Consider the following 17961-nt stretch of genomic DNA (forward strand, 5'->3'; position numbering starts at 1 on the left):
TATATGGGGCTGAAGAGACAAGATGGAGGAATTGGGGAGTGGCCCCTGTTCTCCTTGTTCTTGCTCTCATCTCCAATCTTTTGCTGAGTTGGATTTTAGAGATTGGTTTAGAGTAGAACTGACATGTTAGCATAGGTAGTAGGTATTGGTACAATTTTGTAAATAAAAAGTACGTTGTGGACGGTGGTTGGGTCAGGGGTACTGTATATAAGGTGCGGGGCTCTCTGAGCCGCCCCAGTCCCCCGCGTGTCCTGCTCTGCTGGGGATGCCTTGCAAAGCTGGGAAAGAACTGAGAGATAATTAAGAATAAACAACCTTGATAACACAGACTGGTGGACTCAACTTGTCGTCTCTGGCTCTGGTGTGAAACACTTTGGGCAAAGAGAAGACAGAAAACCTTATTACCTCGGGGAACAGCAACCCCGAGGAGAATCTCAGGGCACAGCAACCCTGAGAGCAGCTACCAGCAGGCTGAAATCTCTAAGGCCCACAAATACCAGGCCCACACCCAGTGCTTGAAATGCCCGTACAAGGGGATCTCGGTGGGTGACTCCCCCTTTTTCTCTGCCTCCATCCCTCCCTCCGTGCAGGCGGTTCGTGTGGAACTTCTTCCGCCTGGAGAACGAGCACCTGAACAACTGCGGCGAGTTCCGCGCTGTCAGGGACATCTCGGTGGCGCCGCTCAACGCCGACGACCTGACGCTGCTGGACCAGATGATGGACCAGGAGGACGGCGTGCGCAACCGCCGCAAGAACAAGCAGTGGAAGCGCAGCCTCAGCGTGTCCCTGCGCCGGCCCCGCCTCGCCTCGCAGTACGTGTGCCCTCTGCACGGCCACCCAACCGCCCTGCAGATCATTCCTGCCTGGCGGTGCTGGGATGGGAGCCCTGGGATGGGAGTGCTGGGCTGGGAGCCCTGGGCTGGGAGCCCTGGGCTGGGAGCCCTGGGATGGGAGTGCTGGGCTGGGGATCCTGGGCAGGGAGTCCTAGGCTGAGAGCCCTGGATTGGGAGTCCTGGATTGGGAGTCCTGGGCTGGGGGTCCTGGGCTGGGAGTGCTGAACTGGGAGTCCTGGGCTGGGAGCCTGGGGTTGGGAGCCCCGGGCTGGGAGCCCTGGACTGGGAATTGCACAAAGATTTTAGCCCAGCCTCCAAAGGGAGGGCAGGTCCAATTAGTAAATGACCGTGCCTCTCTCTGTCTGCCAGGAAATTAATCCATCCTTGACACCCATTGGGGTAAACTGTCAGAAAAGGGAGTTCCCCTCCTTACAAGGCTCCCCTCCCACAGAAAATAGTCTGCCAGGGGTTGTAAATGCAAACTGGAGGAGAGGTTCTCCTCAACCAGACATTTTGGGGACTGACAGAAAAGAGCGAGAGGGACTCTTTACACATCAGAGTGACAGAAGGGGCAGTGGTTTTAAAACTGACAGAGGGCAGGGTTAGATTAGATATTAAGAAGAAATTCTTCCGTGTGAGGATGGGAAGGCCCTGGCACAGGTTGCCCAGAGAAGCTGTGGCTGCCCCTGAATTCCTGGAAGTGTTCCAGGCCAGGCTGGATTTGGCCCTGAGCAATGTGGTCTAGTGAGTGCATCCCTGCCTCTGGCAGGAGGCTTGGAACCAGATGATCTTTAAGGTCCCTTCCAACCCAAACCATTCTATGATTCTGTATGATCCCAGTTATTCTTTGGTTAAGGTTCATAGGTAAGATCTTAGACTCCTTCCTCTCTCAAATACAAACCCATACATTTTTTTCTTCCCACCCATCATTCTTGCACCCCAAACGTTTCCCCACCCTGCACCCCTGAACATGCCCAGTGTGTGTTGTCCCTGCAGTGCCTGTGTTGCTCCAGTGTCCCTCCTGCCCTGGGGGCACAGCTGTGGAGCCCTGCCCTTTGGCCAGGGAACAAGCCCAGGCTCCTCAGGGATGCTGAGGCACAGCGGGTCAGGAGTGTTGTGCAATCCCTGCAGCACTGCATGGGAGGAGCAGGAGGAGCAGGGTGTGCTCTGGCCCCAGGGCCGTGCTTGGCTCCTGTCCCTGCACGGATGGGACCAGTACAAACAGCCTAGAGAGTGAGAAATGTTATGCAAAGGGAATGTGGCCCAAAGCCTGGTGGAATCCCCTGCAGCCATGCCCATTTACCCCTCAGACATGCAGTGAGTGCAGACGTGCCAGGCTTATCCCTAAAGAACCTCCCGTCCTTCCTGCAGCCCAGCAAAGGGAGATGGAGCAGGAACAGCCCTGTGCATCCTGCAAGGGTTTGCTGGAGTTCTGTGGGGAGGGCTGGGGGGTGCTGCACACCCAGCAGTGCCGTGTCCCCAGCCATGCCACAGCCTGGCAGGTGACACTGGCCGTGGGCAGAGCGTGCCCAGCACGGTGTGCAGTGGGCAGTGCCACTGGAGGAGGATGCTGAGGGACATCTGGGGCATCTTTACAAGGCTCTGCTATTCCCAGGGAGAGTGGGAGGGTGTGAAACAGTTCCAGTAGATTGTTTATTCCCCCTCTGCATAAGAAAGACATTTTTTTTCCTTTTTTTCATTCCCCCAAGTGCACTGTGGGTTTGCTGTCTGCGTGTCATTCCAGGAATTCCTGCTCCCCAGTGACTGTTTCATGTTTTTGTTTTTTTCCAGATCCAAGGCTTCTGACACAAAGGTATTGATAGAGGACCTAGCAAACGAAGTGAACACATGAGATGGCCACGTTCTCTTATTCCACATCCTTTGTTTTCTCGTTCTGTTTCCCTCTTCCCCAAGTAACCCGAGCTCTGGTACAGATCCAGCTGAAAACAGGAGAAAACACTGAACATGTTTTCCGAGCTCTTCCAGACCAGATCCTATGGACTCCAACAAGCTCACTGTGTTTCATTTCTTTTCTTCTGGGTTAATTTTAATGTTCTATTTTAAACAAACAAACAAACAAACGAATAAAAATATTTTACTTTGTTTTGCCAATAAAGAGGACAGTTCAGGAAAGAAGGATTGTTTACAGTCTCAACAAGGACATACAAACCTTATCTGGATAACGAAGCATCATAGGGACTCCCTCATGGGACAGTGCTGACAGCACACTCAGTTTCTGCTTGGCCCGGTTTTGACTGGTTGAAACCGGACTTTTTAAATCAATTTTTTTTTTTTTTTTGGTTGGGTTGTTGTTTTTTTTCAGTTGTTTGGGGTTTTTTTTCCTTCATATCCAGCGCTGAGGCACTGGCTGCACTTGCAGGAAAAGTGCACTTAGAGCAGTATCTTCATTCATGAAGCTACTTTTTAATTTGATGTAACTTTTCTTATAATTTTTTGGAAATATGATGTATCTGTTGCGTATAGTTTTCACATTATTTATGAAACTTAACAACCATATGAGAGTGATTTTGAGTCCTGTGCAATGAAGGTTGTAATGGTAAAATGAAGTGGGGGATTGTAGATCTCCATCTCCAGGGTTGTGGGGTGATGCCCCTGCAAATACCCCTCTCATGAGACAACTTGTGTGTACCTTCTCTCTCTTTTATTTCTTTGCAATTTTATTTTAAACCAAAGTTTCTCTTTCTGATTTTTTTTTTAGCTGCTGCTACTGCTTCTGGGCATGTCTCTCGTGCCAGTTCAAAGCCAATCTCTCCATGTATGAAAGTAGTGCAGATGATCCTAAGGAAAGGAGAGTTGGTTCCACCAACAGCTCAAAACACTGGGCAAACAAAGGCTCTGGAACTTCATCCTCCAGATCCAACAGTACTTTTCCAAGCCTTAGGTGTGTCATGAGGGCATCTCAGTCCGAGCAGGGAGCTTTTCAGGAGTACTCCAGCAGCCCAGCCAAGTGGGACAAGGCGAGGATGGTGACAGTTCCCATGGGACAGCCATCATCAGGCTGGGGCTGAGGAGTGCTGGTGTGTTTCAGGGAGCCTGGAAAGAACTGCGGTGTGCCACCTGATGGGGAAGGTGAGATAGAAAACAGCTCTTCTGTGGCTTCTGGGTTTGCAAAAAGCCTCTGTTGGGCACTGTCCAGGTGATCTGCCCCTTGACTCATCTCATTCTCCCAGTCTGGAAGTGGGATGCTTGAGCAGACTTGGGTAATGGAGCAGATGATGTTGGAAGAGAGATGTGAATTCGATGGTCTCCTTGGTCTCCTCTCCTCCTGGGAGGGAGCCATGGGGGCCTCAGAGTCCTGTCGTCCTTCCCTTGGCACACCTTGGGTCTGCAGGGGAAGGGTGCAACTCCTGAAGGAGGGTCCTCACCTGGTTGGTGGCAGTTTGGGCAGTGGAATTTTGCAGGATTCTCTCCTCGGTTGCTGTTTGGTGGTTGTTTCCCTTAAGCAGCACAGTGTCTCCCACATGTTGCATTTCCTCAGTTTGCCTGCTGTGCCTCTTGCCCAGAGGAACTGAAGAAGGAAACTTGGTTCTCTTCATTTATTTGGAAATAGATTAAAACCCATGGTGGTGGTGCTGCTCCTCTCATCTCCCTGCGTGTGGGGCTGCTCTGGTGGGAGCAGAGCCGGGGCTGTGCTGTCCATCTTCCCTGGATTCCTGTCTTTCCCTCCCTTAGATCAGTTCATACATGAAACGGAGCATTCCCGTTCACATGGAAGTAGAGCCTGGGATTTGAGGCCCCTTAAAATATTTCAGGTTCCTAATTTGCATTGGTGCCATGTCCAGACCATGTGTAGGTATTTCCAGCAGTGGGGAATGGAGCTGTCTCTGCCTGGGGAGGTTAGGGGAGGGCAGCTGCACTGGGGGGAGGCAGTCCAAAATTATTTGGATTCATTCAAGTCAAGTAACACCACTGGGTGTTACTTAAGCAAGTGGGGTTTTTATACAAAGAATCTGAGCTTTACTAGTAATTATCTTCCTTTCAGAGGGAAATTAAAAATACAGAGATGTTGTGAGCAATTTGGTCTAGTGGAGGGTGTCCCTGCCCTTGGCAGGGGTTGGAACTTTGTGGTCCTTAAGGTCTCTTCCAACCCAAACCATTCCGTGGTTCTGTGATTTGGAAGGGATGCCAGTCCCCTGGGAGCACTCTGCCTTCCTCAGCTGGGCTGGGGAGGGCAGGGCCTGGCTGGGTGACCTGTGTCCATCTGTCCATCCTGCTGCTGCACCGTCTGACCCTCTGCTTCCCAGCCTGGTGGGGAGGGTCAGGTTGAAAGTGATTAAATTCTTACTCTGTTGTTTACCCAAATCCTTGTGGGAAGCAAGAACTTGGTATGTCCATCTGCTCTGCTCCTTGCTCTGCTCTTTCTCTTCCCTTTTTCTGTCTTTGCTGGCAGGAGAAGTAAGGAAAGAAAAAAGGGAGGTGGCATGCTATGATGAGCAAACATTATCTCCTAAAATAAAACATTGTCCCTTTTGGCAGTGAAGATGCTGTCTCGGGGGAAAGCAGCCTGAATTCCCAGAAGTGTGGCTTTTAAAGGCTCCTAGCTCCCAGCCCTGCCTGTTCCCTCCCTCCCAGAGATTTCTGAGAAATCAGGCGTGCAGATTCCTCCTGAGAGCGAGCACTAAAGCCGGGATGGCTCCACATCTATGAGAACATCTGGCCAATAAAGGGAGACCTAATGAAGCAGAACAGATGGTGAGAGAAAACAGCCCTGTCGCTCCTTGGGAGCAGCAGGAGCGAGGGCAGTGGGGACATTCCTTCATTTCCTGAGCTGGCCTTTGCTCATGGGTGCTTGGAAACACTCCTGTGGGGAGAGCACCAGGGTGGAAGCCCAGAAGGACAGGGCAGCGTTAAAAGGAGCTGAGGGTGAGGGGGTTATCCACTGCTTTGAGTTGTTGGGATGCAGCTGGATGAGAGGTGGAAGCTGAGGAAGGTCTTCAAGCTCTGGCTTTCAGGTGTTGGGCTGTGCCTCGTGATTCAGTGGAGCTGAGAACAGCTCTGAGGATGGTGTGGAGCTGCTTTGGTCTGGTGAAACCCATCAGGATGGTGCAGTCTAAGGAGAGGAGATGCCACACTGGCATTTGGGACTTTTGGAGGTTCCCTTCGATTCCCTTGCCTCTTCATGCTGATCCTCTCCTGCTTCCCATCCTGTTGTGCCCCTGGGGATTTTGGGGTTGTAGGGGATGAGGTGTGCATCATCCAGAGTTTATTTGCAGGCTGGGGACCTCTGTGTGGCTTTGGGGCAGTGTCACCAGAAGCACCAGGTCCCTGTGCTTGGGCAGGCCAATGCCTTGTGCCATGGGTGTGTTCCTGGCAGGACAGCAGTGCAGGATTAGGATCTTTGGGCTTGGCAAGCAGGAGTGGGAGCTTCTGCAATGAGAACTGATGCTGTCCCAGCACCTTGTAAAAGAAATGCATTTGCAGCACTCCTGGCTGCAGCCTGTGTGTACCCAGTGAGCTCCTGCCTCTCTCATCCAGGTGCATTCCCAAGGTCAGCTGCTGTTCATCCTACGCCTTTCCCAACCCTGCTCCTGGCCCTCCTCATTCTCTCAAGTGTCTTTGCTGTTTGTCTGATTCCAATGAAAGGGGTCAGCTGGCAGCAGCCTTCAGCATGAACATCTTGGGATGGGAGAGATCTCTGGTGGAAATCTCAGCAGAGTTGGATCCTGCTGCTCCTACTTCCCTGAAAACGATTGTGCTGCTTGTTCTGCCTCTGTACTGGCGCTCAGCTGCAGCACCAGTGTGGCAGCAGGGAGGGGAGGCATGTTCCTGGTTCAGGAGATAACAATCCCTGGGGATTTTAATTCCAGCAAGCAGTGGGGTCAGTGTGAAGCCTTTGCTGTGTTTTGAACGGCCGAGTGGATTTGGCCTTGTCCTGCAGGGATGCTGCCGTGCTCTGCTCTCTGGGCCTCGGGGGCTGTGTCCCCAGCGTCAGGCCAGGTGCTGGGAAGTGTCCTGGGGCTGGGACAAGGCTTGGCACGTTGGGGACACAAAAGCCACTCTGCTCCCATGCTGCATCCCAGCTCCATGTCCTCCCTCCTCTCCTCCGCCCTTCTGCTTTGCACTCGCAGGGGGAAGGTGATCTTCTGCCTTAAACATTACTATTTTTTGTTTCATTTACATTTTTATTCCAGAAGGCAATCAGATTGTTTTGTCTCCTTGGTAAAGAGGGGCTGGGTCTCCTGGGGGAAGAGTGGGAAATCCCTTTGGTACCTCTGCAGCAGTCACGGCTGGGCTCAGTGGCTGTCACCTCATCAAACCTTGCCTCCTTTACATGACCCCAATCCCAAACTCTGCACCTTGGGGCGAGCGTCCCCGGCTGCCACTGTGGGGCTAAACTGGTGTGTCACCATCCCTGGGGGCTCCGGTCCCTGCTGCAAGAGCCCAGGAAAGGGACACAGCAGGGGAAGTGCCCCGATGCTGACACCCAGCGCTGTCCCCGGCGGGAGCCAGAGGCTGCCCGGGCCCCGGGCAAGGGGCACCGCCCCAGCCTGGCAGGGTGCCCCGCGGCCTGACAGTCCCTCAAGCTCTGTAAACCAAATTGCAAACTCTTCACTCCAGAGGAGAAATTGGGCATCCTGGTAGAAGTTGCCATGACCTCTCCATCCCGCAGCTCCTCGTGGCTTGGAAGGATCGGCGCTGGGAAGGGGCCCGGGGTGGAAATGCCAAAGTTCCCCCCAGGTCCTGCTGCCACCTTCCTCTCCCCCTCCCCACTGTGTTGGTCTAAATGATCTTTCTATGAAGCCCTGTAGATGTCAAAAGTAATTATGGAGTGTGATTAGTCCTCTGTGGGTGCTTTCTTTCTTCCCCCCTCCTTTCTCTTTTGCTATCCCCTTCTCCACTCTTCTGTTTTGGCTCAGTGGAAAAGGTGAGGACAAAGAATTGCCGCTTGCTTGGACTCATGGTGTATCTGTGACTGCGCTATTAGCTGTCTCCTCCTTCCTCCCCAAATGGATATAATTTTTGAAGTGTGGAATTCCCTTCTTGATAAGTAGGTTTAAAAAAAAAATACTGCACAATGTGATACTGTTTCATAGTTTCTAGGTGGTTGTATAAAGCAAAGTTACTGTGATTGTGTTTTTTCAAAGGAAAAAGTGATTGGTTACGAAATCTGTCCTTTTTTCATTATTACAAGCTCTTTGTTTTCCAATGATCTGACGGCTCTTTTGTCCCTGGTCTGTGTGTGTGTCTTCCCAAGTCCCACTGCTGTGGGACTGGCTCCTGCTGCTCCTGCTCTCCTGGGAGCTGTGGGACGTCGCTGCTGGCTGGAGGTGGAGGACACGCATGTCCTGGGAGGAGGGAGATTTCTGAGGAGGGCTTGGAGGTGGGCAGGAGGGGCTCACAGGAAGCAGCCCAGGGCTCACATCCAACTTGCCAGGGACTGGTGCTGGAGGAAACCTCCGGCCCAGACTCTGCTGTGCTGGCCAAGGGCTCGTGGTCCTTCTGAGAGCCTTTGGTTGCCTCTCTCCAGTCCAAGGTGGTGTTGTGCTGGCACAGTGGGTGACCAGAGGCTGAGCAGCCCAGCCCCGGGTTGTCTGGGGTCTGTGCTTTTATTTTGCTCTTTAAATCTCTTCATTGCCTCCTGCAATCAATCTCCCTCCAGATGAGAGCCCAGTGCCTTGAAATCACTCTAAGCCTGTTGCTGCTCGCAGCAGCCCCTTCCCGGAGGTTTAATCCCAGCCGCGGCTCCCTGCTGGCATTCCCTGGCTGCTGGCAGGAGCCTGGCTGGTGGCAGGAGCCCTCCTGCTGCCCTTGCTTTGGCACCTCACCCCACTCGGCTCGATGGGGACCTCTCCCAGGCGTGTGTCACCTCCCCAGCCCAGGCAAAGGAGGCAGGAGCCCTTTCTGGAATGCTGTGCAGGTAAGGATGGGTCTCAGGGGAGGTTGGGGACAGGGCGAGGATGGTTCCTCTGCGCTCTTGCACACAAAGCTCTCAGCTGGCCCTTCCCTGCAGGGGAAGATGCTGGGTGTGTCCCCCGGGGAGCCACCCCTGTTGTCAGCGCCCTTGGGCCCAGGTTTGGCTGTGATGGGGGCCCCAGGGTGGCCGGGGACATTTTAAGAAGATAGAAGTGATTTCTTGCTGCTCGTGCTGGCAGGGGCCGGTGCGGCCAGAGCCAGGAGGATTAAAACAATTTCATAATCCTGGTGATTTCCTTTTGATCGGGATTATGAAACCAATCACGAATATCAAAAGCCACAGCTTAAAGCAGCAGCCGGAGCGGGGCCGGGACGCCCCGGGCCCCCTCAGACCCCCGGTGCCCCCGGGCCGGCAGCCCTGGCACCCCCAGGTAAGCGCTGCCCACCCGGGGCCCTCGTCCTGCGTGGAGGGTCTCGGGGGGCGGGACGGGGTCTGGGTGCGTGGGGAGCGGGCACACGGCCCATGCCGGGTGCAGGGCAGGGACTGGGGATGGATGCACCGAGCGAGGCTCCCGCCGCCCTCCCGCCTGCAAGCGCCACGGCCCGGGCTCGCCGTGGCTCCCGGAAAGCGGGAGAATCGAGCCCAGCCGCACTCGAGTGATGCTCGCAGGGAGGTGCCGAGGGCTTTGCTGCTGGAGAAATCCCCCCGGCACACCCGGGAGGGGGCCCGGCCCCGCTCCGCCGCCTTCCCAGCCCGGACAAAGGACATTCCTGAGGGAGGGCCGGGGCAGAGCCCTCCGCCCCGGCCTGCGGGGTTCCGCTCCTGAGGAGCTCCCTGGTGCCAGCGCGGGGTCACCCCCTGTCCCCAGCGTGTCCGGGGCCGGCTCTGGCCGGGTGCCCCGGCGTGGGGTGCGCGGAGAGGAGGAGGAGGAGGAGGCCGGGGCGGGAGGCAGGGCCAGCCACGGCCCCACAGCCCAGCCAAGCGGCTGAGCTCGGGCTCGGCTGGAGGGGCCGGGATTTGCTGCTTCGGCCGTTTTTTTTTTTTTTAATTTCTTTTTTTCCCTCCCCTGCTTCCTTCCCTTCTTCCGCTTTCTTCTCCTTCTTCCCAGCCCTCTCCCGATGGTGCTCCGGGGGTAAGGACAGCCCTGGCATCCCGCCCGCGGCCCCGTCCCGCTCAGCCCGGGGCAGTGAGGGGCTGCGGGGCCCGCGGCGGCGATGGGGCCCGGGGGGTGTCACGGGGATGCTACCGCAGCCCCGGGCACGGGGGAGGCTCCTCCGGGGCTCCCGGCGGGGACAGGATGCTCCCGACGGGGTGCAGGAGGGCAGCGGCACCGGGGTGCCACCGGGAGCGCCGGGGGGCGCAGGGTCAGTGCCACGTGTGGCCCCGGGCCGGGGCGGAGCAGGGCCCGCGTCTGTGTGCCCGCACCTTCGGCCAGCTGTCCCCGGGAGGGGTTTCTGTTCTGCGGAGGTTTGGGGCCCTGGTTTGGCTCGGAAAGTGTCAGTTCCCTTCGGGGGTTCTTGCTGGGTGCCCCAGGGCAGCTGGAACAGTGTGGGTGGGCACCCGCTTTGGGGAACCAGCGATCCCTCACGGCTGCCCCGTTCCTCCCGCTCCCCAGTGGCACTGGCAGTGTCATTGCTCTGGCCTCGTGCTGTGTCACCTCCCTGTCCCCTTCCTCTCCAGGCCCACGCCGGTGGCATTTACCCCGCAGGGCAGGCGGGGTGATGCCCTTTGCGGAGGCACCAGGGTGGGTGGAGGGCCGTGCAGGGGTTCTCCCTGGCTTCTCTCCCTGCAGGCCTGATGGAGGGCTCCCCTCCCGCTGAGGCGCGGCGCCTGCCGCGGGCCCCGAGGCAGCACAGCCCGGGCGGCGGCCGCGGCCCGGCCCCGCCGGAGCGCCCCGAGGCCGCCCGCGGCCCCCACGCCGTCCTGGAGGGGAAGGTGAAGGCGCTGAAGGAGAAGCGGGGCGGGCGGCCGGGGACCCCCGCGGCTGCCCCCGAGCGCCCCTCGCCCAAGAAGCCGCGGTCCCGGCGGGGGAAGCAGCCGGGGGCGGAGGTGGAGCCGCGGGCTCAGCTGCGGACCTACCTGACGGATGGGCTGCTGGATGGAGGGGAGCCTGCCCCCGCCCCCCGCCCCGGCACCCCGGGGCTCTGGAGGGTCCCGGCGCCCAGGGGAGATGTGCCGGGAGGCCCCGAGCTCCCCCCGGACAAGGGCAGCAGGTCCTGGCGCTCTGCCTCCATCCATGAGAGACCGTCCCTGGATGAAGAGCCCCGACCCCCGCTGCGGGACCGGGGCCGTCCCCCTGTGTCCCCCCCCGGGGCGGAGAGCTGGGAGAGGCTCTCGCTGGCTGAGCGGGTGGAGAGGAACCGGCGGCTGCTGCAGGAGGTGCTGGGCCTTGCCGCACCCGGTGTGTATTTTGGGAAGGTGGTGGCTCTTCCAGGGCAGCTGGGGAAGTGGGAGGGAAAGCCTTTGGGGTAACGGGAGTCCTCAGGGCCATCCTGCAGCCTCCCATGCTGCAGGTGCAGCTCCCTGCTGCCTCACACCCCAGGCCTGTCCCATCCCCTTCACCGGGATGTCAGAGATGCTCGTGAGATGCTCTGGGTGGTATCAGTCAGTCCCTTCTGGTGTCCTGATGAGGAATTTCACTGCTAAAAGCAAGGGCAAGAAACTCAATTTCTGGGACATGCCAGGGCTGTGAGCATCACTGTCCCTTTGCAAGCTGCCACCAGAAAAGAGAATTAATTCCTCCTTTGATAGCATCTGCCCCTATGACCCCATGGCCCTATCCCCTCAGTCCCACACCTACAGCCTGGTGTTGTTGCCCCACGTTCCACTCCTTTGGGATCTCCCAGAGCCAAACATCTGCGGAGGGTGTTGGGATGGGATGGGATCTATGGGGGTGCCATCAGAAGGGTGGGGGCTGCCATCCAGCCAGGCTAATGCCTTGCCCTGTCCTGCATTTCAGAGATGCCAGCGAGCGATGGGGACTGGGACTCAGGGGTTTCTCTGCAGGATGCTGAGGGCTGCAGGTAGGTCAGTCTCAGTGTGGCAGAAATGGACATTTCCCTCTTTCCCACTCCCCAGGGTTGTATTTAAATGCACCTTTTGAAGCAGCGCCAGGGAAGGGCTGTGGAGCTGCTGGTGAGGGAGTGTGGCTGGGCTCCAGCAATGCTTTGTGTGACAAGGGACAGGAGACACCCCCTGGTGTCTGAGCACAGGACATCCCTGCCAGGACAGCAGGGCAGGAAGGGAACTGGGGAAGAGGATGGGACAGAAATTTGCTCCAGGTGCTTAAGAGGATCGAGGTGGCAGGAGTGTGTAATCTTGTTGGACTAATGAAAAACCTTAGAGGTACGGACTAAAAATAAGGAGGTGGCATAGGCAGGTGAGAGGCTGGGGGCTGCACAGGGTAGAACAGTGGGTGGGGAAAGACCCCCCCCAGTGGTCACTGGCTCTGCTCAGGCAGCTGGATCAGTGATGGGGGTGCAAGGCAGAGCCGGGGATGCAGCGCCTCCTGTGAGCAGGGCAGCCAAGGCCTGGGGGAAGCCTGGGCCTCCCGTGGTGCTGCTGGGGGGGGCAGTGTGTGCCCACCGTGCTGCACGGAAGAGGTTAAGGCTGGGCTTCCCAAAGAGACTGCCTGAGCTGATTATTTTAATCAGGAGGATTAGGGCCATGGCCAACCGGGCAGGCAGTGCTGCAGCAGGGAGAACTGACAGGTCCCTCACCCTGCACTCAGAGGGGTCTGGGGGTGTGGGGAAAGACCTCCTGCAAGGAGGGGAAGGCAGCAAGACAATCAGGTCAGGGGGTCACCCCAAACCTACCTGCCTCCCCACCGCCGCAGGATTTTCACCGCTGGGGATGGGAAGTAGTGCCTGCTCCCATTTCCCCGTCCACCTCTGGGATGCCTGTGGCACAAAGCACTGCCTTGGCCGAGCCTGTGCCCGAGCTGTGTGGGTGCTGAGCCTGCCCCAGAGTCTCACCTGGCACCAGGGGGTGAGGGGTGCCCGTCCGGCCGCCAGCCCGCCCATGAGCGGCGGCCGAGCCCCGCTTTCCCCAGGCAGAGCAGCCTGCTCGTCACTGCTAAAGCACGTCTAATCCCTGTTATTTTTTCCTAATCCCCCTCCCCGCTGCGGGGCCGCAGGGCCGTGGTGGCCGGGCGGGAGCTCGAGCTGAGCCCGCGGCACGAGCAGGCCAAGCAGCTGCTGCAGCGCGCCCGCATGAAGGCCCGGACGAACCCCCTGCGCGCCAGCCACGACATCCTGCTGCTCCCCGCCGCCCCCCGCCCCAGGTCAGTGCCCCCTCTGCCCCACGGCGTGCCCAGGCCTGCAGCCGCGCTGGGGGCTCACCCACAGCGTGCAGCGGGGCCTCTGCAGCGGGCACAGGGGTGCGAGCACGCGTGTGGAGCCGGGATCCACTGCAGCCTCATCCCCTGGATGTGCCCCTGGATGTGCCCCTGGATGTGCCCGACACATCTTCCCAGCACAGTGTTTGGGTTAATTGTGTTTTATGGTCACACCGAAGTATCAGTGGTGGGAGGATGGCGTTTCCCAGCCGGTGGGGAATGTGTTCCCAGGCGAGACTCGCTCTGTGTGCCAGGTCATGTGCAGTGTGGTGCTCCTGGAATGATTAACCACGCTCCTCGGGGCAGGGAAGGGGCGATGGAGGTCAAGCCATGGCAGCAGGGGGGTGCCACAGCCTCCCTGGATTTCAGCTTCAGGCTGGAGGGAAGCAGGGCTGTGTACAGCCAGGGAGCACCGTGCAGACTTCCCTCCTTGCCCCATCTTTTGCACCGGGTTTCCCCCCTCCCGCCCTGCTTTCCCAGGGTTGCCGAGCAGCCCCTGCAGTCCGTCTGTCTGTCCCCATGGCAGGGAGCCCAGCGGGAGGCCGAGCGTGGCCCCGCGGGACGGCGGGAGCCTGAGCGACTCGTCCAGCGGGGAGTCGAGCTGCGGGCAGCCGCGGCGGCCGCGGGGACCGTCCCCATCCCGCGTCCGCTTCGAGGACGAGTCTGCCCGGGACGCCGAGGTGCGGTACCTGGAGCGGCTGCAGCTGCGGCACCGGCGGGCGCTGGGCTCGGCGCTGCCCTCGCCGCAGCCGGCCGGCAGCAGGCAGCCGGGGGACGGCGCCGGCCAGCCCAGAGCCCGCAGCGGCGACCTCGTGGCCGGGGGCAAGTGCAGCGCCTGCGGCTCCTTCCTCGGTGCTGCCACCGGCCGGGGCACGGACGCGCAAGCTGCCCCCGACGTGGCCAAAAGCAGCCCCGCGCCTCAAAGGAGCGTCCCAGGGGAGAGCGGAGGGCCGAGCGCTGCCCAGACAGAGCCTAAAATCAGGCCTCTGGGCCCCGGAGGGTCCCCGCTGTGGATCCTGCCCTCCCGGCAGCGCATCCACACCGAGAAGATCAAGGAGACCTACATCGGGGATGTCACCTACATCGACGAGGTGGACTCGGCCCTGGAGAGCACTGACACCTCCGACGGCTGCCGGACGGACAGCGAGGAGGCAGGGCCCCGCAGCCCGCACCTGGGGGGGCACCGCGACCCCCGCGCTGGCGGGCACAGGGCTGCCCGTGCTGCCCCGCAGCCGGAGGCCAGGGCCAGGAAGGGGACGTGTGTGGCCAGCGGTGGCCCCAAGGATGGGGACTCGGGTCCGGGGCCTGTTTGCCCCGCACCACCGGGAAGAACCAGCAGCCGGGAAGATGGGGAACCCCATCGACATCTGGGGGGCAGCAAGGGAGTGGGAAACCCAGCTCGCCCCCCACAGCAGCCCAGTGAGCCCCTGGAGCCCTCCTCGCAGCTGAGGACCAGCACCCCCATTCCAGGCACCCACGTCCCTGCTCCCCCTCCTACCAAGAAGGCCTGCGCCCAGGTGCCTTGCAGGAAAGCCCTGTTCTTCAGCAGCAGCCGCCAGGCGCCGAGCCAAGGAGTCCGGGGCCCGGAGCCGGATGCCGGCAGCGCTGCCGCACCGCAGCCCGGGGGCACGGCGGGGCCGGCCGAGCGGCGGGGCCCCTGCAGCCCCCGGTGGCTCCCGGGGAGCCCCCTCCGTGCCTTGTCCACCAACAATTGCAACAACACCCATGGGCAGGACGCCCCGGGGATGGGCAGAGGTAAGAGAGCCACGCGTGGGGTGCAGGGGGTGTCCCCAAGGAAACATGTGTGTGACTGTCTGACCGTGGTTCCAGGGACACTGTCACAGCCCGCTGCCAGCCCTGTCACCCCCATGTCCCCAGAGGCTGCTCGTCCTGCCGGGGAAGGTGCCGGGACGCCGGGAGCGCAGCCACAGCAGCACCTGGCCGGGAGCGCGGCGCATGGGTGAGTGAGCATGGGCAGCCGGGGCATCCCAAACCATGGCATCCCATCCCTCCTGGGCACTGCAGGATGCTGCTGGGCTGAGCTCCCTGGCTCCAAAAACCTCCCAGAGATGTGTGGGAGTTACAATGTGCCCGTGTGTTGCTGTAGGTTTGGGGGAGCTGCACTTCCCCACGTCTGGTTCTGCCAGGGGTGTTGGAACAGATGTGACAGGTTTTTCACTGGTGTTGGGTTCTCCCCTTTTGAGGAAAATCAGCTGCCTTGGGGCTTTCCAAGTGCGATCCTGCCAGCCCTGTGCCTGGCACCGCATGTGTCAGCCTGGCAGGAGAGTTCCAAGGTGGTGCTGCGTTCTCTGAGCCCATTGGCAGGATGTGATCCCTTGGGACAGAGCAGGGAACTTCTGAGAGGTTTTAAACCCTGAGATAATGGAGAAAACAGGGAGGGAGCCCTTCGGATCACTTTGGGTAGTGACAAACTTGTGTGTGCTGGGTCACTGCTGTGGGGAGGCAGCTGCCCCGATCTCACCGTGCACCCCGATCTCACCGTGCACCCCGATCTCACCGTGCTGCAGCTCTCAAGGCTGCCAAGGCAGGTGCAGGATGCACCCGCAGCCCAGAGGCAGCTGCAGGTCCTGCTGTCACCCCAGGCACGCGGTGTGTGATCACCACGCCTCTCCACCAGGGAGCCGGGGCGGCCGCTGAGCCGCAAGGGCAGCAGCGCTTCGGCGTCGGGGCTGAAGAAGCTCCTGTGCAGCCTGAGCCAGAGCACCAAGCAGCGCCTGGGCCGCTTCCGCTGCTACAGCATGGAGCAGCTGCCGGCCCCTGGCGGCTCCCCACCGGGCGGCCCCGGCCTCAGGAAGTCCCCGTCCCTGCAGTCCCTGCAGCTGGTGAGCTTGGACATCGCCCCGCACGGGGGTGCCCATGGGGAGATGGGCATGGCACAAGGGAAGGGATGCTGGGCTGGGATGAAGTAGTTCTGAGTATGGATTTATGGCTCAGGCGGTCCTGGAGGGGCGTGGGGAGATGCACCACCCCAAACTGCTGGGTTTGAAAAGCCCGGAGCCAACTGGGAAGTGGAAGGGGGAAGGAGGGAGAGAGAGGGGTGGCAGTGGAAGAGCAGATAGGCTCGTCCCTCCTCAGCAGTGAGCTGGGGAGTGCTCCAGGGGGATGGGATGTCCCAATTTCCTCCACTCCCTGGGCACATCAGTGGGTGAAGCACTGCGGTGCTGTGCAGTGTTTGTCCCCATCTCAGCCAGGTGTTTCTCCCCAGGTGTCGCCCTTCTGCCAGCCCCAAAAAGCTGCCTCTATCCAGAGCCTGCATCCCCAGCTGGGCAAAGCACCCCGTGCCAGTGCCTACCTCCTGCCCCAGACCACGGCTGACAGGTAGGATGGGGCCTGGCACATCCCCGCGGTGCCCAGAAAGGCTGTTCTGGGCTGCTGTGGTGGCTCAGTGACCCAGGGGCTGCATCACCTGCTTTGTCCCCACTCACCCCTCTCCCCACAGGAAGGGGGGCGCAGGGCCGCAGCGCTCGCTGAGCGTGGAGGACATCGGGGCGCCCGGCCAGCTGCGCGCGGTGGGGCGCGTGGTCGAGGTCTTCCCTGACGGCACCAGCCAGCTGGAGCTGCAGCGGCCCCCTCACGGCGCCTTCGGGTTCTCCGTCACCTCCGGACACGGCCGGCCTGACACAGGTACTGTGGGGTCATCCCAAAGCCTCAGCCCGCCCCAGGGGCACGGGTGGAGGGGGTGCTGCATTGCTGCTGAGCCCCAGAGAGGGGATGCAGGTGTGGGACGCTGCCACGTGTGGCTATGGCCACGCAGAGTCCTACACATCTGTCAGCACTTGGCTTGGGACACACAGCCCACCCAAAGGCTGCTGATCACAGGTTTGTTTCTGGGCAGCCCCGGGGCTCTCAGGCATCCCTGTTCCCCCGCAGGTGTCTACGTGCAGGAGATGGCGGATGCCGGCACAGCCAAGCTCTACGCGGGGCTCCTGGGCGTGGGGGACGAGATCCTGCAGGTGAACGGCGCGGCCGTCTCGGCGCTGGGGCTGGCGTGCATCCGCCAGCTGCTGCTCCAGGCCGACAGCCTGTCCCTGCGCGTGCTCCGGCACCGCCCGGCGCCGCGGTAGCCCTGGCGCGCTCCGGCAAAGCCCGGCGGGAGCAGGAGCATGGCCCAGCCATGGGAGAAGGACCGTGTCCCAGTGATGATCCAGGATGGTGTGGAATGGCACGGCGTGGACCAAGCTGCCTCGCACTGCCAGGACCTGCCCGGCTCCTCTGCAGTGGGGGCAGGTGGCTTTCCTTGTCCCCCTGGGAGACAGTGTGGGACCAAGGACACCACAGTCTCCAGGAGCTGCCCAGGTGTGGGGGACAGGGGACAGCCTGGCCCCAACAGAGCTGGCGGGTCTGTCCTGCTGGGCACTGCGGTGACCAGCATGGGGACACCCCATCTGCGTGACCCCAGGAGACAGAGGGCTGCCTGCCAGCACTGCCACCTTGTGCTGGAGGGCTGGTGAGGTTCCTTTAAATTATTTCAAACTGAAACCCAAAAATACATCTCTGCACTAACAAAACAGTGGCCTTGCATTGTGGCATGGAGGGGCTGGGGGGGTGCTTGTGGCCGTGAAGCCTTTGCTACTTGTTTTCCCATGGCCCTGCTGCTCCACCAGCCACCTCCTGACCATGCTGTGGTGCTGGGGGGCCCTGGGCAGGCAGACAGGGGGCTCAGCCACCTGCAGGGCTCCTTGTGGATTCTGGGGGGTTCTTTTTTCCAGCCATGGAAGGCAAAACACATCCTTGGAGTGAGTGCCCCCAGCAGCGGTGGCATGGCAGCAAGGGCTGCCTTCTGCACGGTGGTGTCCCCCATCTGGGCACAGCTGCCCACAGCGCTGAGGTGACCCCAGAAACTGCAGATGCTGCTTATGCCTCAAATACCAGGATGGTGATGCCTGGCAAATGCT

The 17961-nt window shown here is 60.1% G+C and overlaps 2 protein-coding genes across 3 annotated transcripts in view; both read left to right on the forward strand.

The window, feature by feature from the left end:
- Positions 1-4432, forward strand: part of XPR1 (xenotropic and polytropic retrovirus receptor 1) — a 110637-nt gene extending 106205 nt beyond the window's left edge. The window contains exons 14-15 of the mRNA XM_063406603.1: positions 591-812; positions 2625-4432. Coding sequence (XP_063262673.1) covers positions 591-812; positions 2625-2685 — 283 coding nt within the window. The 3' untranslated portion in view covers positions 2686-4432. The remainder of the gene's footprint in view (positions 1-590; positions 813-2624) is intronic.
- Positions 4433-9747: 5315 nt separating this feature from the next.
- KIAA1614 (KIAA1614 ortholog) lies at positions 9748-17574 on the forward strand. Of its 2 annotated transcripts, none has more exons than XM_063406601.1 (9): positions 9748-9841; positions 10502-11110; positions 11669-11732; positions 12845-12991; positions 13572-15005; positions 15684-15888; positions 16272-16384; positions 16506-16690; positions 16937-17574. In XM_063406601.1, exons 2-9 carry the CDS (start codon positions 10507-10509, stop codon positions 17128-17130), a joined length of 2946 nt encoding a protein of 981 aa, XP_063262671.1. In that variant the 5' UTR covers positions 9748-9841; positions 10502-10506; the 3' UTR covers positions 17131-17574. The 2 variants fall into 2 exon arrangements, with proteins under 2 accessions (XP_063262671.1, XP_063262672.1); XM_063406602.1 differs by lacking the exon at positions 9748-9841 and having other exon boundaries at positions 9850-11110; positions 13572-14800; positions 14876-15005.
- The last annotated feature ends 387 nt before the right edge of the window (positions 17575-17961 follow it).

The sequence above is a fragment of the Prinia subflava genome, chromosome 10, assembly GCF_021018805.1.
Source record: "Prinia subflava isolate CZ2003 ecotype Zambia chromosome 10, Cam_Psub_1.2, whole genome shotgun sequence".
Lineage (NCBI taxonomy): Eukaryota > Metazoa > Chordata > Aves > Passeriformes > Cisticolidae > Prinia > Prinia subflava.

Bases quoted from the DNA above. Each gene is read 5' to 3' on its own strand.
- KIAA1614 (XM_063406601.1), top strand. From the start codon at position 10,507: ATGGAGGGCTCCCCTCCCGCTGAGGCGCGGCGCCTGCCGCGGGCCCCG. The intron at 11,733-12,844 runs GTAGGTCAGTCT...GCGGGGCCGCAG, and splicing joins CAGGATGCTGAGGGCTGCAG to GGCCGTGGTGGCCGGGCGGG. The intron at 16,691-16,936 runs GTACTGTGGGGT...GTTCCCCCGCAG, and splicing joins ACACGGCCGGCCTGACACAG to GTGTCTACGTGCAGGAGATG.